The sequence below is a fragment of the Saccoglossus kowalevskii genome, chromosome 4, assembly GCF_978046115.1.
Source record: "Saccoglossus kowalevskii chromosome 4, keSacKowa6.1, whole genome shotgun sequence".
Classification (NCBI taxonomy): Eukaryota; Metazoa; Hemichordata; class Enteropneusta; family Harrimaniidae; genus Saccoglossus; species Saccoglossus kowalevskii.
Window position 1 is genome coordinate 19,963,157 of NC_140644.1, and position 20,419 is coordinate 19,983,575.

A 20,419-nucleotide genomic window follows, 5' to 3' on the forward strand; every position below is an offset into this window, starting at 1 on the left:
ATATTTATTAACATAACAATGTGCTCTGTTATTTTAAATAGAATAGGCGACTGTTATTTTGCGGGAACGTGTGTGTCGTCTGCTGGACAGAGGCCAAGATCTGAGTATGTCAGTGTCAGTACCGTTGCTACGTTCCACACGGTCGCCATGACAATTTCTTGGCGACACATAGCCTTTTCAAAAATAATACTTGTTGCAGACACACTACATTGACACTAATCCCGTGGTCGGAGACACACAATAGCTGCCGGTTCGTTTGACGACATACGGCTACCGATTCGCCGTCAAATACAACTATTTATTCTGTTTCGGCCTATATATGAGACCAGTAGATCCAACAACCCGTTTTATCTCTATCATCACATTTTGCCATGTTCATTAAAAGAGGAATTTCTAAAGCTTGAAGTCGGTGAACTCGATAACAGCTGCACCCATTTCCATAAAAATATAAAAAAAGCTGCTAATGTACCTTTAACTAAGTATTTATAACGGTAGTGTATTATCCAAATCCCCTACTACGATAAGCTCTAACCCGTTAATTAAATTTCGACAGCCTGAAATGTTCAGTCGGTCTCCCGAGCAACGTGCGATTAACGCAAGCAATCAACTGTGGAGTTATGTGGCACCCACGCACACCTTTTTGTACATGAGGCAGTGCTTCAAGACTCGGTTTCGCGCGGACCAATGTCGTTTCTCCTGGTGATACGGTAGCACTGTTGTCTGGAAACCGGCACAGCGCTATCCACTGCATAAACCCTTATTAAAAACGCTTATCACAGCTAATACAATTTGGTCTTGGCCAAACAAGGTCAGCAGCCTTCACTACTTCCTCGGGCATTATGTTGTTTAAAAACTCTAGGATTGAAGAGACTATAAATTTCATTTTCAGAACTGGCCTTATAGAGAGCCTTGGAGACTGACTGTCTTCTCCTCGTTAATAAGATATTTGTAACTATTTTGAGGTGTATTTGTCGTATTGTCCGGTTTGTATCTCGGCTTTGTTTTCTTTTATGACGGTAATAAATTGGATTGTCCCTCCCCTTCTAGAAAGAGAGTGCGCAGTGTCACCGTAGGCCAATTCTTCAAATATCTCTCCCACAACACCACACGTTTGTACGCTCGTAACAGTTGCCAATTAGATAACGTTACTACGTCCCAGTCGCCTCAATTGCCAATCATCGTTCTTCCCGGCATGAAATTTCACAATGTACTGTAAAGAGGAGGACCCCCACAACCATCGCGGACTGTGACGCTACGACACTATCGTATTTACTGTGACTGATGGTGCGTGTGACAGGACCGTTATACACGCCACCAAGTACCTCGTCAGCTGCATAGCAGGTCGTTTCAATATATTGCCAGTTGGAATATTGTTGTTTACTCATCAATTACATTAACATATTGAATGCTTCAGATGTCGCTAACATTTGGACTGTAGCTATTTGACTGAATGGTTTGTTCTCGCTATTAGTATCTTTCTCACGATCATGGCAGAATCAATTTTCGCAACACGCGAGACGCGAGGTGCGACGAAACAACAGACCACTGCGGCCCAAGATGAGCACACCGAGGAAGCTGTGGCGATTGTGAGACGCCGTCGTCGACAACGTTTAGAACTCTTGTTCGACAAAGTGAAAGAGAACGTCGGCGTTGGGTATATCCGGCGGCTATCACTGGGAAACTTTACAACCAGGGCTGCGAACGACCGTCAAAGAAAACGTCCTCGCTCAGAGGGAGCGCAGACACCTGTATCTTACCAAGATTTGTACTTCACGAAACAAAGACATACGTCTAATATTTCGCCGAGGGTTTTTCTTACCGCTGGAAGGTCGACGTCTAAAACGCCAGAATCTTCAAGAAATAGGCTTGGAAGGTTTAGAACCCAAGAAATCATGTCTATCTCAAGTGGGTATATGAGCGCATCGGACGAGTCTTTTAATTACCCGGGTTTACCTCCTGACTCTAAAACTCCAATGCCTTCGACGATCGTGGAAGAGCCGAGTAAAATGCCAGAAATAGGCGATACGGAGGAGGAAATAAGTGACGAAGATTTGGGTATTGTGTCCCCGTGCTCCATCGAACTCCAGGACACCGTCGATTCACCACTGCTTGAAAAGCAGTCTCACCATAAAAGAAGTGCGGGACCGGGACGTGTCTGGGAGACAACCTACTCACCTGCCAGTACGAGGAGTTACAAATCACCGACACCATCACATCGTACTAGAACGAACCGGGCGAAATCATTCGAGGCTGAGGCAAGCTTATACCTCCCTCTGAAGTTTCAAAGTACGGTTTCACAGAATATTCCGCGAGCTAGAAATGACGGTATCCTACTGGATTCGGACAGATGGAAAACGCCGGTAAGGAAAATGTGTCTTTTTTGGTTAAAAAAGTTAACTGTTATGATGCGCGTGTTCATTTTATTACTTGTCAAGTTCGTCCGTTGTTTTGTTTTCTTTCAGGAAAAAAACCAAGTGCCAGTCGTGTTTAACGTGCCACATTTATGAATAGCAAAGTTTAGAAATCCCGGTTTTCGTGATCATAACAATAGCCGTACTAGTCGGCCTTTAACAACAACCACCCGCCCGTAATGATATTAATAGCAACTGTACTTTTTTTGGGGGGGGGACTCGTACTTTATTAGAAAAATCGAAGTCTCAGTCTAAAATTGTTTACTCGTTTTAAAATAATGTTAAACAAGAACGTTCGAATATGTGATGACCTTATTTCTGTATAGCTGTAACCTTTGCTCAATATGATCTGAAAATCGTGGATTCGTCGTTAGAAAAAAAAAAACTTTTTTCCGGCTCTCAGTGGTCGCTATCTTGTCGACTTGATTCATCGATTCAAGTATGTCCCGGCGTTTTAGAAAGGATTGCGTGTTCTAGCGAGTGTTACATGCATTTGTCTAATAGGAATTTGTATATATGTTGGTATGGGATGCGAAGAAAGGGAAATACGCTGAAAATATAATCAAAACAATCAGAATATTGTGTGTTATTGTGTTTGGGGGATGAGCATAGTAACTGAGCTAAACTGGCATTGTTTATTGTCTACACTGAAATAACTGTCGCCCGTAAAAATAAGATTGTATCAAAGGTATAAAGACTTGGGGTACGTTTACAAAAACAACCGTGCCCTCCCGTTACGCCCAGCAATGAAGTGCTGACTACAAAGGTCATTCTAAGGTCATTTTAATCAAGGTGAGATGAAATGGTGCGAATGTACCATACACGGACGCTGTACGCGTTCATGCGTAGCTCAGCAAGTTATTGTTAAAATGTCAAAACATTTTGAAACATCGCACCACTGGCGAACTACAATGGCCTGGCGTGTATCGAAAATGATTTCGCCACTGAGTCGTATTGGTGGTGTTTAATTGGCTGCGATTGGTCGTGATGGGTTACACAATATCCCGGATGATGAATTATATTGCGAAAAGAGTGGTTTGTAAAGTGCTATTTAAAAGACAGTATCCCATTAAAATATAATTGTATTTGTAATTTTCACACGTAGTAGTCGGGTTGAGTTAAATGTAAAAGCCGAATCTAAATTGATGTTGGTGTTTATTGCTAGCTTCTATCATACTTCATGAAATATTGTTTTTGAATTACTCCGAAACAGAAAAGATGATATTGTTCCCCCCCTCAACATTTATCATCTCTTTCCTCGTGAGTTACTGATGGCAAACTACAAAATGAATGACATGGGACAAAACAGCCAATCACCCCGCGGAAATTGCCTTACCACAAAACTGTACAACCACTATCGGTGGGGGCGCTACACTGTCTGTGGTAAATGTCTTTGCTTGTGGGAAGGTGTTCCCTTTTTAATTACAATTAATTCCCTATTTGTATTTAGACAGGCATAAAATACTATAATCGTGTCGCACGACATAACTCACAAACAAAAGTTGTAAATGTTTCGGCAGTTGTTTTAATATTCAACTGAAAATTGTTCAGTGACAAAACTTATTTTTTATATCATAACTTCTTCCAGGCTTGCCTCCATAACTATCAATTTATGTGTTCCATTCTGATCTGTAAAATAAAAAAATAAGAAAATATGAAATATCAAAGTAGTGACACTATTTATAAATTGTCCACGTTAATGTTTTCTGATTTTCCATTCACTTCATTATTGTGACTTTTCGGGGATTTTAGTCTGTTCTGAATAACATAAAAGGTCTGCCAAAATCTAAATTAAACGAACCAGGTATCAGAAATATGACCTTAACCCAGAACTCACCTCGCTGTTTTCGTCATCAACATCACCAATCACATCCAACGCGCCATCTTTAATCTGCATCGATTTGTCAACCTGAGTGAGCGGTTGTTACACCCACTTTTAGAATAAGTTTTGTCTGACCGCTTCTATCCCTGTCATCGGAAAAGACTCTCGCTCTCGCACCAAACTCACCATCATCAATCATTCTAGAATAGACCATTTTCCGTTCACTGCGAGAATCACGCGTTATGCGTGAAATCGAACGTAAAAGCAGGAAAAACAAAGGTCATAGCGTCGTAGTGGCGTCAAACATCGCGTGAGATTCGACAAACGCGAAAGTATTTTGGGGGACATTTCCATGTCAATAATGTGCAGTACACATTTGATGACAGACAATTTCGATTAAAAGAGGATATTCGAATGCAATATTCCTCTGTCAAAGATCGGCCGGTCGATGTGAGCTACGAAAGAAAGAAATTCGAGTTCAAAATCAAATCGTACGTTTTTTGCGGCAGACGTTCGACGCGCGTCTTTCATGCATCTCGCGAGATCTCGCAGTTGTACGGAAAATCACCTATTGTCATTATGTGTAAACAAAGCATTTTACGTACGTTCCACACAATGTACGCAATGCACGATTTTCGTTAACTCGACCTATCCGACAGCTCTGCGAAATATATTGAAACCAGTTGTCATGGACATTACACAAGACTGGACCCATACTGAGCTCAGTTCGAGCTACTTCGTACTCCGATGGAAAATGTAAATATGTTGGATTACATAAAGTAGAGTGTACTTTAGATATCGCATTAAGTAAGTGAGTTGTAGTTGTGTATTCACGTGTGACGACCAATGATTAATTGTGTTGGTGGTTTGGTTAGTTAGTTTAATCATAGATTTTTTTCTAAAGGCTCTGGTTTGATCAAAGACAATAATTTGATTTAGTTTATTTTGTATGTTCAGTCGTAAATGATAACAATACATTACCATATATTACAATTATTCAACTATCACCAGGGCAACAATATGTAATAGTATTTACTTATTTCCAGTGGGATTCTCAAAATACGAAAAATTAAATCATTATTGCGTTCATTGTTTGCCCCACTCATTCTTAATGGACGGATTTATGATAAATAACAATGATGCCTCAGTTCGGGAGTGGCGATAGTGTTTAAATGTATTGAGATCGCTATTCATTTTATTCAATTCGTGTCAAAAAAGAGTAAAGTAAGTCGTCGTGATCTGTCGACAACATTCAGACGCTGGAAACGACTGGGTCGCTTTAATTACCAAAGTGATAACAATGGGTCGCTACCATGGTAAATTTAAAGAAATTGTTGAAATGTATATACATAAACATAAAACATAACCCAAAATGGAAAAATATATAATATATGACTATGATATTTGAAATGTGCACGTAAGTTGGTCGACTTTATTAAACAAATATATTACTGCTCTGCTGCATTGTAAATGCATTGTAAACAGCGCTTTCGGAATCCATTTGCATATAACATTGCACCGTACTATGCGACCACTCCAGAGTAATTGTGTATAATATAAATGTACTAGCGTGTCCCGGCAACCCCTGTTTCGTCGGTCTCCATGTTCTGTACATCGTAAACTGACTACTGCCTACAATCTTGGTCTTTGAACCGCGTTAATAGCGGTATTAACCGTGTATGGAAACACTAAACCCAGCTTAATCTAGTATAGGCTTGTTTTAACGCTTATGGGGCGACGACTACAGTCTGTGCTTAGTGTTAAAAATCTTGCTGTAAGTTGTTCCCATGTAAATTACTAAACACTCATATCACTATTGTGTACATTTTCTCATAGAAAAAATAACGGTACATTTACCTTTATTTTCACGATTTTTACGGACTTTCGAACTTAATACATGTACACTATACACGGGGGCACCGTGCACACCGAATTAAACCACTGACTTAACCACATGTATTGTTCAAACCTGCACATTTCCGTCAAATAATCTACATGGCGGGCGACGTAATTGTATTGCCTGTCTGTTTCCGTTTAGTTATGTGTGTACGCAATTAATTCACACATAAATGACGCGTAAGTGGTGTTGTGGTGTAATTAGGTTTTATAATTAGTGTTCTAACAAGCCTGTTTTTTTTTCTTCCTTGGTGACGTGATCTGAAAAACAAATAGGTAAACGTCAACCACTGCGCCGAATAGTGCTTTCACTTTGTCTCCATACTTATCAACCGGAGTAACAATTTGATAAAAAGTACGTCGGCCAGATCACGTCGGCCATGCTCATTCATACATGTGCGCCCTCTATCGATCAGTCGTAATCAGATGAGTCCTTTGCCTGTGTTTATGTCAATGAAATTTTCGTGATGTGTGACTACTCGCTATCACTATCAGCGGCACCGCATTTTGGATTTGATCTGAAGTCACTTACAGTTTACTTTCACGGTGCCTATTATCCCCACTGGCAGGTTATATATATATATATATAATATCATTAATATCATAGTGAGCGGCAACATCAATAAAGTACGTTTCCGGAAAACAGTCGGCAAAGTATGTGCATGTGTACCATTAGGTTGACACCAGTTGACCCGAAGCGACTAATAACTTAAGATTGTGTTCCGGTAATTATTTGTGAATAGTATTGTTTGTAGAGTTTTCAAACAAAGATATAAATATTACGACACGGCTGACAAATTAACTACATTTGTCACGTGGTAACGATGCATTGTTCAGATCTTGTTATTCATATGGTAAACACTGATTCCGAACGAGGGAGAGTCCACACCTTCACTGTAAAGTCATTCACCCGAATACGCCGTCGAAGAGAAAGCTAAACGATTCAACTACACTACTGGGTAGTCCCGATTTTTGACAATGGTGATGGCTATGACAGTCTGAATGAACTCATTTAAACCATGCGGAAGAAACCAAAAACATCGAAATCGAAGCAGGTGAGCCTGCCGCCGTTATCGGAGAAAAGGAGAGTACTGGTTAACGGCGGTCGGTCCCCGAGTCCCGTGGATGTCACACCTCCACCACGTACACCGGTATATCGTAATGACAAACAGAGACTGAAGCTACTCAGCATAGACCGGACCAAGACCCCACCGCGGATTCCACCATCTCTATCCCCGTCACATAAACAGCGGACACGAATCAAGTCACTCCGCAAGACATGGCCAAAACACGAGCTACGCGACATCAGTTTATTACCGGTAAATAATACCACTTTCAATCATATACTGCGCGTTTTAATGTGTTGAATGTTATCGTGCACAACTGGCATACTGTGAACAGGTATTTCAATTGTTGAAAATATTTTGAATTTCTGGAGCAGCTTATCTGACAGGTACCTATGTAAAAGACATTCTTTGCGGTGTCTGTACACAATATTTCACGTTAATAACGTGCAAAGACAAAATCGTGCTGTAAGTTACTCTCTCATCTCCCGAGTGATCGCCCTCGCCTCTTAGCAATACGCGTTTATCGCCATGGACGTCAAACTCTGAGCAAAAACTTAAAACAGAAACGTGCTCTTCTCAAGATTTTGTATCGTAATTGCCTAGCATACATCTTTTGTATCCCAGAGCCAGTCCGAAAACGAAACAATGCTTTCTTTCTGTTTTTGTTTTTATCTGTTGTCAGTTACGTACCAATGATAGTGTATTCATTGGTGTACACGTCATACTAGTATGTGTCTGTTAGACGTCAGCTAGGGAATGGGGAGGACACAAACTGGCACAATGTCCAATTTACCACATCTTCAAAGAGAGAAAACACAATAAATTTGACATATCGTATTTGAAGCTGTGCATATACGAGTATATCTGCACCTTTTTGTCACTCAAACGACATTCATTTGGGGTTTTCGGGACGCAACAACAGAGCAGAAAACTTGGTAATTGGGATACTCCGAATTTGTCATTTCACGTTTATATTTTCACGCGAAAAACTTAGCTTGGGCGTAAATTTGGAATATTTTGGCTACTTGCTGTACTTTGCGAATGCGTCAGACGTTGGGTGACACCACTTTTGTCGAGTGATATGTGAGGGTCATAGGGGTGCATGTAATTACATCCGAGACGATGTATACTTCTATACTTCGCTTAGTTTAGAGTACGTAATTGTAAGAGTGTCAATGTAGTAATTGTCACGAAATTAGCCAGCCAGTACAAATATTGAAATGCACAGCTTAGTACATGACTCTGAGAACTTTATAATGTAAAATGAAATACATTTACTGTCATATTACATTTTAAACATGAATGTTCGCGCTCACCAACTATAAATTGCGTCTCTGTGTGCGTGCTTACTACAGCACACGCACTGGCGAACCGTCTGTAGTACGCGCCACGTCGGCGGCTACACACTGACGCGTGATTCCTTACGAGAATGCTCACCCAATGCCGGTCATTAGGCCGCGGTTGCTAACTAACAAACAAGATGGCGACTAATAACGTAGGGTAATGTGGCATTTATCATAACATCGTTTAGGATTATGCTTTGTGTCAACATTCGTAAGAGGATCACAATATTAGTTGAAGACCTTTCCCACTCGCTTGATCCGATTGATAGTCGCCCTTCAGAAAGGATTTGTCGTTTTTCCCCCTTTTCTTTAAAATATACAATGTGGTTTTGTTACGTAGAATAAAGCATTGTTGTAAACCGAACAAGGCGTTTTTAAATTCAAACTCTAGTATACTCAGTTTGACTGTTTTCTATTACTTCTTGATGCCAATATTATATTCTAATTCACCATATCAGAGTGTATTATTTATTCATTGTTTGCATAGATTCAGATTGACCACAATAGGGGTACTTAGTAGATGTTTTCTTATCCGAGGAAAATAGGTCTGTCTCAGTTATTTTTACTCCCTTAATTGGCGGTTTGTAATTTCTGCCATTACTGAACGGTGCCGGATGCGAGTATGACCATTTGCGTTCTATATTTGTCGTCGATTATTTTCCTAGGCTGAAATGCCAACAGAAAACATACAGGTGGTTGAATTCCACCTAGGCTCGACACACAGAATGACAATATGATTGTCCTTGTTGCTAACTTGTCTCGGTCAACCTCAGACAGAGTTTTTTTTTTTGCAGAACATGCACCGACACATTACTACTGAATGCCCTCGAGCTTGGGACTGGAGGAGGGCGGGGGTCGAATTAGATCTGCAAATCGTGTATCTGATTTTAACCTCCGGGCCTCACAATCGGTGTCGTACGTGCTCCGAAAATTAATACACACATGGAGCTAAAATATATATTTAGCTCTATGATACACATAAGAAAGACTGCGTTTGTAGGCTTAGATGAAATCTGATTTTGATCACAACCATTTTCTGATTGGAACCAGTGGCGGATCCAGAGGGGGGCAGGGGGCCATGCCCCCCCCCCCCCAACGCATGACGATTCGTATTATCTGGATTACGCATAGCTTCTCTGCGATTTACGGTCCGTATATCTTAGGCGTAGCTTGGACCCCCCCCCCCCAATACATTTTGCTGGATCCGCCACTGATTGGAACCATTCACGACCTATTCGTGTGTGGTGTTTCACTTAAAATACATTTTTTTCACTAAATATAAATTAGCGTGACCAAAACATTTCTGATTCAATGGTTATGGATTTTAATCAAATCTCTGTATTTTTGTTTGTTTTTGTGGAGGAGGTTCATAGTTCATGCTAGTTCATAACTAATTCGTTTTTTCTTACGGTCCGAAACTATTTTTTGGGGATTTTTTTGAAAAGAAATGCATATTGTTGTTACTTATTTTCGACTTGCTTCTGTTTTAACTAACCTGTCTCAATTTGGTAAGTATTTTTTTCTGGGAATGAGTTGTAACATATTTGAGACAAATATACTGCAGACTTCTCTCGGGAGAGTCAACATTAAAAGCCTAGAAAATGACTGTATTGTTCTTTGGTACGTTCTTCAGGTGTCATAGACCTAAATTACATCTCCTAGCGCATGTTTGATTACGGGCTCTTGTTCGTTCATGAGACCGTCATGATCTTAAAATAGAACCGTATAACCTCGGCTCTATGTTAGAAAGTACATATTACGTCATGGTGACTTATTTTGAAGAAAAAGATCATTTATTAGCACTTTAATAAGCTATGGATTTCAAAAGAATAGATGCCTTTTCAAGTTTCCAGCATTTGTATTATGTTTTAAATGCTATAACAATTACCTATCATAAAATTCGTTGTTTTTGTTTCCAGCCTCTGATCCGGTTCCGACGAGCAGTTCGGATTGTACAGACGTTACTCAGAGCGCTCACCACTTCCGACAGGTATGCCATCTTTTTAACATCAACCACTGTGTTCCGATTGTTTTGTGCCAGCTCTATTTCGATTGTTAACGAGTAGATAAATTGAGGTGGGGTGGCGATGTCAAGTCAAATTTCTATAGCATTTTATGTGCCCTGTCACGGCAGATTCACAATTAATTGCAGTGGCCTTCGGTAAGTGTACTATAAAACATCACGAATGCACTTTTAAGACAGTGGTCAGGGGGTCTGTCTTAGTAAGTGGGCTGTGCTACAATTTCTAGTATGTGTATGAATTTACCGTATTGGTATATCGCACTATAATTAAACTCCTCATAGACGACAAGTACCATACATGTATTTTGTTTTAAACTCAATAATAATGTTTAGTTATTAACAATACGCCACCGGCCAAATTGTATACAAAGAGAAAAGCAAGTAAATTAATTCAGAGAGCGATGCAAAATAGCACTAATACAAGGAATCAATAGTTCTCCTCACTATTGTCATCCTGGCCGTGCATTCGTGACAAAGAACGCATACTTGGACACATTTCGTAAGACTAACAGGTTGTTTTATTGTAACAGATGTGTGAATTTATTAAAAGTTGGAACAGTATAGTATTATTTGGGTAGATATTTTGATCTTAATTCGTTGTATAATGGATAAACTAAACAAAAGTGGTAACCGTTTTTTAATGTTATTTATTTTCTCAAAGCGTACGTTCTATCAATAGCGAATGATCCGATACATTGAATTTCGTCAATTATGCGCATTTTTGTAAAGTTTGGGTACAAAACAGTAAAGTTTATTTTAGAGAATTTCACTGCCCAATACATCAGTATGGGCATTATTTTTGCGTCAAATATTTTAAAAGTTATTTTGTTATCTGTACAGGACTTTCTGTCCGTTAAATACGGTTTTTTTGCTTGCATTGCTAATTGTCTGTGTGCCACATTCCACAGGCCTGAGCAATTGTAAACAGCCACATCCTCTGATTTACAACTATTATAGAACTATCGTTCATTAAATTTAATCTTACCACCAAATTTTGTAAAATTAACTGTTAGCCTCGATTTCCTGGCGTATAGTGACATTTTATTTTGTAATTTCCGTAGTACAGTCTGAGTTGAACTAAAGAGAGTTAAATCATCAGCGAATAACAGGAAAATAATTCTCACTAATGTGTGCTGAAGCCAATATTTTTGACGAAAAGTGTAAAACGACGACAAAATAGTAAACCTCGTCGTCACAGCGGTTGAAAGTCTTCAAAATATGGCCGACTCAATCACATTGGTTGAAAACTGGAAAACTTAGACAGTTCCCTCAGCTGAGTCTCTTCTGAATGTCCAAGTACGCCAATTTAAAACCAGTCGATAAAGCGAACTCTGTTATTCCGCATTTACAATTCCAGTATGCCATCTCTTTCCACACATTTGTTTTCAAATTCAAAATATGAGACGGTTAGAGAGGGTTATACTTATAATTGTGGTGAGAAACGTTTTCACATGTGCATCTGAAATAAAATTGTGTAAAGAGAAAAAAAAAAAAATGTGCATCTGAAAGTACCGAAACTTGAGTAAAATTGCAACCTATCCGGAATTAACACTAATTCCATTCAATTCATTCAGGCAATTCTGTGCGAGAGAGTGAAAAGGTAGATTTAACTTGCGACTATGGCAGACATTCACTCGGTCTGCTTGAGAAAACCATAAATTGGGTTAATCTGTGCCACAGATTTTTGAATTACCAATGTATTACTATCATTGTTGGGACATCACTCGACACGTACGGATTCTTAGAGGGCGGATGGTCTCAATTCGTCTCCACGGAAGCGTTAAGCGTTCCAATTACAGTACGAGGTACCCAGACCCCCCGGGTCGGCTCAAGAAAAACTTGTTTGTAATTCGTGGTATATTGTTCATCAATATGTATTCCATCAAGAGACAAAACTGGTGGTGTGCAGAAAAATGACACGAGGCAGGGTTGCGGGTTTCAGTGTCAGGTGGTATTTTTTTGTACGAGTACGTCATTCTTTAGGCTCGTTTGCACCCAGTCCTGCAATAATAACTAATATCGTTTTCCAAATACCTACTTATCACACCACTGCATAGCGAGTAAATATTTCACCTCGAATTGCTGAATACGTTGCATTTATGTGGCGCGTTTAATGAATGCGCGGGTCCGTGGACTTCATAAAAAAATAACTTCGGACGAGCCTACACGTTAATGACGTACTGGGACAAAATCGAAATTGGTGTAAACAACGCCATTTAACCCACCCTGCCTAAACAAGTATATAACTCTATTGAGTTTGTCTGTAGAATGGCCATACACACAGGTGGCTGCGTTACATTTCAGTTTAATTGTAATATTATTATTATATTGTTTTTTTTAGAGAGGCGAGGTTACGTAATTCTGAGTTGAAATTCCTCCTATATTCACCAGAAGATAGCCTTGATTCAACGATAGGCGGGTCTGGGCTCTACTTTGACGTATCTTATTACAAAGCCAAAAAAGAGGTGAGTAGATGAAATAAATAAATAAATAAATAAATAAATAAATAAATAAATAAATAAATAAATAAATAAATAAATAAATAAATAAATAAATAAATAAATAAATAAATAAATAAATAAATAAATAAATAAATAAATAAATAAATAAATAAATAAATAAATAAATAAATAAATAAATAAATGTGACGCATGGTAGGATTATCCACTGCTAAGCGAGGCGAGAGATTTATTAGACAGCATATTCCCAAAGGAATTTCGTAGGAAATTAAACTCAATTGAATTTTCGTGAGTTTCATTACAGCAGACTTTGTAAGGATCAAGTCATCATTAAGACTGAAATAGAACGTTCGTTGTTAGAATAGTAGATAATCAACTTATAGTACTTTGTGTGCTATCGTTCTATCAATCGGTATAAAAATATTTGTATTTGATGATTTTTTTAAAGGCTTTCACACGAGGCACAGTTGGTATGGAGGTTTGGTTAGTGAAATTAAATAAAAATGACTAGTGTATTTTTTATGACGTTATTCTGTCATGTTCCGCCATTATCGACGTGTTATTTATCCGTAATATATCCAATCGGTCCAATCTTCAGATAATGACATTTTGGCGAAATGATCCTATTTGGAAATAGGACATGTATAGGTTTTATTTAGATACTAGTATATCGTATAGAGTGAGTGACCTGCGACTGGGTTGTTATATGACAATGACAATGTACTCTCAGACTCGTAATGAACAGCGCACACAGCGACCGGCAGATGTCTTTAAAGAATGCCGATTTCATATACTTGAATTTCTATTCACAAAAACACTGTATTGTTATTAGCAGCAAGGTATCCCCTGAATGTGTGCGAGATTAGGTTTAATTTATAACACTGAAAACTGAAACAACTTGCGCTGCGTAAACATTCCCCTACTAGAATTGAAATTGCATTGATAGGGATCTTATCGCCGCGCACCTTAGGGGGAACCGTGTCCGAATTCTTTAGCCAGTCCTTGGCAACCCCGATCTTCCTTTTACAATAATGTCCTTTTCTTAACGCACTTTGCCAATATTCTTCTTTTTATCTACTTAAACACAACAGACGCATATTAGTCCCGATGCCAAGGCCATATTGTCCATGCCACCCGAAGAACGGACGGAAGAACAACAAAAAGTGGTGAGTAAGTCGGTATTGTTATCACCTTGCATATTAACCTTTAACGAATCATGGCGTCTTTCTCTATGTTCAACGTGTCTGTTTGCAATGCGTCGTGAATATAAATAATCGGATTTCCTGTCAATCAAAAAAACGTCGATGGACTCTATGCATATTGATTTCCTACTGTACCATGGAATTAGAGGTCACAGTGTAGTAAAATGCCATGGTAGTTCTCTGGCAAGTTGCGTAGGGACCGAGGTCAGTGACCTCCAGTTCGGCAAGGCGACATTAATGTACGGCATATAGATGAAAAGGTGAACTTATTTTTTTTTAAGACTGACGTAACAATGGCGATAAGATCTTGCCACTCCCAGCCAGGGAGAAACAATTATTATTGGGCGTTTACTAACGAAATTTTCTCTTGTCGGTTTCAGGCTTTACTGTCGCTCAAAAATGCAGTCGAATCCTTTGCAGAATTCCCCAAGAAAATGCAGCATTCCCTTGTCAGGGTTGGTTGGTATGAAAGGTAACGGCCACATATTTAATTTTTTTTTCGCATACGTCGACGAGTTGGTGTTTCATGTCGACTTCGAAACATGTTATCTTAGAAATGGCAAAGGCTGAAAAACATCCACACTCTGTCGAAACAATCTAGTATCTTACGATGATTCGTAAAACACTGATTGTTCTCAGTGAATGATTGCAAATGACACACAGCAAACTTTTGTGATTGTTATGTCATCGACAGGATATAATAATGGAACTTAAAGGGAGAGTGGACTTACATTTGAATTCTACTTCTAATTACGAGTGTTTAATATTTTTTGGCGTGAGTTCACTAATTGTTATAGCTTTATTATCATAGTCGTCGTGCAGCGCGTTCAAATGTCAAATAATAGTTTTAACTTGCGTTGTACACACAACACAGTTGCATATTGTACATTTCATTAACCCCAATAGTGTAGCCGTCGATCTGGAAATCATTTTTATTTAAAGCGGGGGAGTCGTCATCTGCGCACGAGTCAGATGGCCATAGTTTACAAACAAGCGTCTACCCATGAGCCTTTGCGTTTTTAGCGTGTGTTGTTATCGTCGCCTGGGACTCAATTCCCGCGCGTGCGCAAGTGACGACCCTCCCGCTTTAATATCCGCCAACATTACTCAATACACACATCATGAACTGCTCTTCCAGTTAACTTGGAGCTGTGAAATATGTTGTGGTTTCAAAAACAAAATAGCTAAAACCTGTGTTTTTTTATGCAGACATATTACCCAAATTAATTTAACAGAAATTCTGAGCATCGTTGTTTTATCTATTCAACTTCATTGTTATCCATTTTGTATACATTATTTCACTGTAATGTTAAAATCCTTTAATGATTAAGTGGAAACATGGCGCCGTGTTTGTCAGTTGATAATAATATTATTAATTTCGGTTGAATATATTTGTGTATGTTATGGTGATTTGTCACTTACCTGTTATTATTGTATTCTCAGTTACGAGGCTTCCAGAGTTATTATTAGACAAGGCCACCACGCTGAGAATTTCTATATGATTCTTTGTGGCACTGCCGTTGTGACGTTATCCACGAGGAATTCTAAGACCGGTGAAACGAACATGAATACAGTAGCATTCCTTAAGAAAGGAAACAGCTTTGGGGTGAGTAGAAAAAAAAAAGTGACCCATGTTCAGTCTAAAATAGACATTCACCACAGTCTTCGCATAAAACGTGTCTAGTTTAATATTCGAAATGGAAATAAAAATGAAAATGGACGTAGGAGCGACGAAAAAAATAGTCGCCATATTGTTTAAAACTCGAATGATGGTTCGAGTCGCATTGTCGTTTTACACCCGCTGGGCGCCACTGTGCGAAGAACTTTAAGAAGAACACAGAACACTTTCCCGGGGTATTTGAAACCGAAATTGTCATCTAACTGTAAGGACGTCGCTGATTGGCTGCTGAGTTGAAATGCCAATTTGTGGTTTCAAGTACCCCAGGAAAGTGTTCTATGTTCTTTCTGTAATTAGGTGTTCATATTCAGGGAATTTTTCCACATAAAAACGACGTAATTGGCCGATTTTTTTTAGTGGTTGGCTTATTATTAGCTCAACGGATCCTTTTGACTCTGAAAGATTGGTATTTTTTTGCGATTTGTAGGATTTTGAAAAACTCGTTTCACAACTTGTCTATTTATTTAGTTTCATGCCGTATTCAAGATGGCGGCCCCCATATAGTAAATATCGCATTTGTGTACCAGTTAGAACTATGCGTTCAGTATGGACTTCTAGTTCAAATACTACCACTTAGGACTGGTCACTCTCGTAAAAAGTGGGTTGCCCGGGCCCCTATTTTTTCCATATCGCTACTAAACGAATCGAGCATTACATAAGCCAATATATATTACACCTTTTCATTTGTATTTGTACAGGAACTTGCTATAATGCACCATTCAAAGAGAACTGCCACCGTAAGCTGCCAAGACGGCGTTGAACTGCTAGCTGTGGGCAGAGAGGTGAGAAGGTTTTCCTTATCGTATCTAATCGTGAGCCCATTCCGGTATTTTACAGTGCGCCACCAAGCGATTGAAAAGACCAATACCCATCCAGATTCCAGTGAGACTCGTTCTTGATGGCTATGACCACTCTGTGTGGTCATTATATCATTATTTCTTTATTTAAAGCGGGAGGGTCTTCACCTGTGCACGCGCGGGAATTGAGTCCCAAGCGACGATAACAACACACGCTAACAACGCAAAGGCTCATGGGTAGACGTTTGTTTGTAAACAACGACACGATCTGGCCATCTGACGCATGCGCAGCTAACGAATCCCCCGCTTTAAGACTTTTTTGAAAAACAAATAAATATATTTTCACTTTATTTTTTACCTTGTAGGATTTCGTTGACATTTTTATGCACAGGAGCGAGGGAGCTGAGCCTGAGTTCATACAATACTTACGGACATTGGTCGAATTTCAGGGTTGGCCAGTACATCAACTACCAAACGACGATCCCAAAATTTGTCTTTATATGTTTTTTCGTCGGGGCTGTGTTATATGTAAAGACAGCAACCAAACGGATTGGATATACGTCATTAAATCGGTGAGTTAATTTGATACTAGTGTATAAATATCACGTGGTGGCGCTCGTCGGCGAATCTGTATTTGGCAGCAATGTGTTGAAGACTGTGAACTTATTTTATTTGTGCCCCTTTTTCGTTTTTCTTTTTTTTCAGGGTTCTTGTCGCGTGTTGAAGAAATTACAAGCTACAAAGCCGGACATCCGAGGACTTCGATCAGTAGTACCGAACGCACAGATACCCTTAAGTGAGTATACATTATCGAACTTATATCGACAGTCATTGAATTTATGAGAAATGGTGGTCATGATCACTTGATATGTGATTTAAAAGTGTAACTTATTTGTTTGTAGGTCCCAGGAGTAGAGCAGGCGAACGGTCGATGACCTCTCTTTCAAAAAGCCACCCTTTGCCAAGGGTAGTTCGAACACGACCGAGTACCGTGTCGTCACTGAAAGATCCAGAACCTCAACGGAAGAAGTCGTTACCATCGATACGAGTTAAAAGTCCCGGTCAAGGTAAGACATTTACCGGTGCTGTTTTAGTAAGTATTTTAGGAAAGTTCTTAAACTCTGCTACTTACGTTACCAACGAAACGCAAAAATGAATCTGCAGCACCGATATTTGGAGTGTAGTTGTGTAATAAACCATCTGTGTTATTTTTTTAATTGCAGTGAGCAAAGACACTGAGGAGTTTGAGAAAAAACTCGAAGAAGAGCGAATGGAAACGAGGTCACTGAATGGAAGGGATCGTAGTTCACAACCATCGTCACCGGTGAGTTTCAAGTTGGCTTGGTTGAATTTCCGGAAAGAATATTCCCCTACAAATACGGGATACTTTATATAAAGTGTGCTATTTTTTTCCTTCTGCAGAGCGTGTGTACAGAAACTGCGTCTACTATTATTTAAGATTTGTTTTTTATCCCCGCAAAAAAGAATCCGCTGAATGGCGACTGTTACTAATCAATGACGTCACAATAATTGTTTACCTCCAAATTTCTTTCCAGAGGGCGGCATTCAGTGTTAAGTGTGAATCGCCACCGCCAAGATCAAGACGAGCACCAAAAAATGTATACGTACAACTGCAAAAACTTGTAGAAAAAGACATATTTGTAAGTTTATCTTATATTATTAAAACGCACAACTAAACAAATCAGCATCACATTATTACCTTATTAGGTCTGATACAGTCAATGACAATCACATTGTGGTTTAGCGCCCTCACAACTCTTTTTGAATGATATATTGTTTCCAGGTAATTTTTCATCAATATTATCGTTGCTTGTATTTCACAATTTAATAAATGGTCATAAGTTCGCGTAATAGTACGCTATGACATGATCAGATCAGTTTCCATGCAAACCATAACATTTACCAACTATTGTACAAAGAAGTGCGGATATACCGTGCTGAGTACTATAGCGCCACCCTGCGATAAAATATGAAGTTTCTAGAAATGTGTTTACTATGGATTCTACCAGAATAATTAAAATATACTGATATAGTTTGGCCTCTGACCCGGATTATTTTAACACGTTCTACGTATTTTTTTCAGGGCCTTATTCCCATAATTCTAGGAGAGGTAGAGGGCGGTTCAATGAGCACAGTGCTAGTCTCAGACGGAGCGGAGTGTATACTAATCAACAAGAAATTCTTCTTACAACATCTTACACAATCACAACGGAAAAGGTTGCGTTTAATGGTAAGATTTCCCCGTCATTAAATGCCCAAAATAAAACCATTGTGCCAAGAAAAATGGCCCTGGTCTCATTTGTGGCGGAAAATCTTTGATTCAAGGAATTTCATGTCATTATACTGTTTCCATTAGCCGCGTTCTCAGTCTAGTGATGACGCGCTTCTGTTACATAAATGGCTGCGAAGAGCGTCGTCCAATATTGTTCATATTGTTTTGATCTGTGGTACATAGTCTGTCTGACAAAATATCTTAATACATTTATCCAAAATATATATTTTGTTATAACATGTGTGTCTATTTGAACGACATTGCTTTCACACATCGCGTTCATCAAGTCGTCGCTTGATGGCGCGATTTTATTGGAAAGGTGTACATTTGATTGCGTATCATCGCCATGTCATCATCACACTTTTTTTTGTAACAACCCCAGCGTTGAAGAGAGTTCTGTACCTTGTAACCACATTTTGAAATTTTCTTTTTAATTGCCATCTTACAGTTACGGCCCTATCCGACGGAAGGAAGTCTACAACAACGTCTGCAGGACCAGACGAATTGGCAGGCCTACAAAAGTATGATGATGAGCACTATGCCAAGTTTTCAACAACAGTTTCACACGGAAGACCTCCGTTTATAAGGTTACAAATCACAACAAAACGGGAAAGCTCAAAAATGTCATGAAAACATTCAACCTAGACTTCTTGGTCGGTCATTGACCATATATGGAGGTCAAAACAAGATGGAGGGAGATGAATTGACCGAACGATACAGCATCAGTGTGTATGATTTTGGTGGATTGGGCGAATGCTTACCAAAATCCGTAGTGGTGCTTCGGCTGTGTTGTTGTCTATTTACATTGACATTTCGAATGAGGAAGGTGGCTACCCAGTCAGACCAATCAAAGAGCAGCTTATTTATCAGACCAATCAAAGAGCAGCTTCTTTGTTGACAGGTTTTGTATGCTCGGGCTCAACTGAACGATTGCGATTGCTGACTGTAACGTCAGCTGGAGGAACGCAGCCGATGGCTCTTTGATCAACAAGTCGTGCAGGCCGTGTACAGCTGACTGCTGCTGGTAGGCATGTTAGGGATGGCCAAGACTCGTGTTTGCTAGGATAGTGACGATGCATGCTACAAACTGAAAATATGGTGTAATGAATCCAAACACTAACTGTTGTATAATAAGGGATGAACTTGTGTTGGGAGATGTGGCTATCATAATGACGATGTTGAGTTGTCGTAATGTTGTGGACATCTGAGCTGTCGTTGGAATGTTATTATAGACAGATGTTAAATAACGTGTCCTTATAGTTTTATGGCGATGTTGAGATACTTTCAGGACTAGGTTTCGTCGCAAAGGTGGGGTGTTGTCGCGATGTTGAGCCATCGTCGCATTGTTGATGTGGTGTGGCGTTGTTATGACCACGTTAATAGCTATCATCGTGTTGTCATGGTGCTGTGGCGATGTTAAGTTGTCGT

At 39.3% G+C, this 20,419-nt stretch overlaps 1 protein-coding gene across 1 annotated transcript; it reads left to right on the forward strand.

The window, feature by feature from the left end:
- Nucleotides 1-1,487: 1,487 nt before the first annotated feature.
- Nucleotides 1,488-20,130, forward strand: LOC100376104 (cyclic nucleotide-binding domain-containing protein 2-like). Its single transcript, XM_085498296.1, has 14 exons — nucleotides 1,488-2,360; nucleotides 10,459-10,529; nucleotides 12,904-13,027; nucleotides 14,113-14,187; nucleotides 14,604-14,695; nucleotides 15,667-15,829; nucleotides 16,600-16,683; nucleotides 17,064-17,270; nucleotides 17,404-17,494; nucleotides 17,601-17,765; nucleotides 17,922-18,022; nucleotides 18,255-18,359; nucleotides 18,803-18,949; nucleotides 19,440-20,130. The coding sequence occupies exons 1-14, from the start codon at nucleotides 1,488-1,490 to the stop codon at nucleotides 19,575-19,577; spliced, it is 2,436 nt and encodes an 811-aa protein (XP_085354422.1). The 3' UTR covers nucleotides 19,578-20,130.
- The last annotated feature ends 289 nt before the right edge of the window (nucleotides 20,131-20,419 follow it).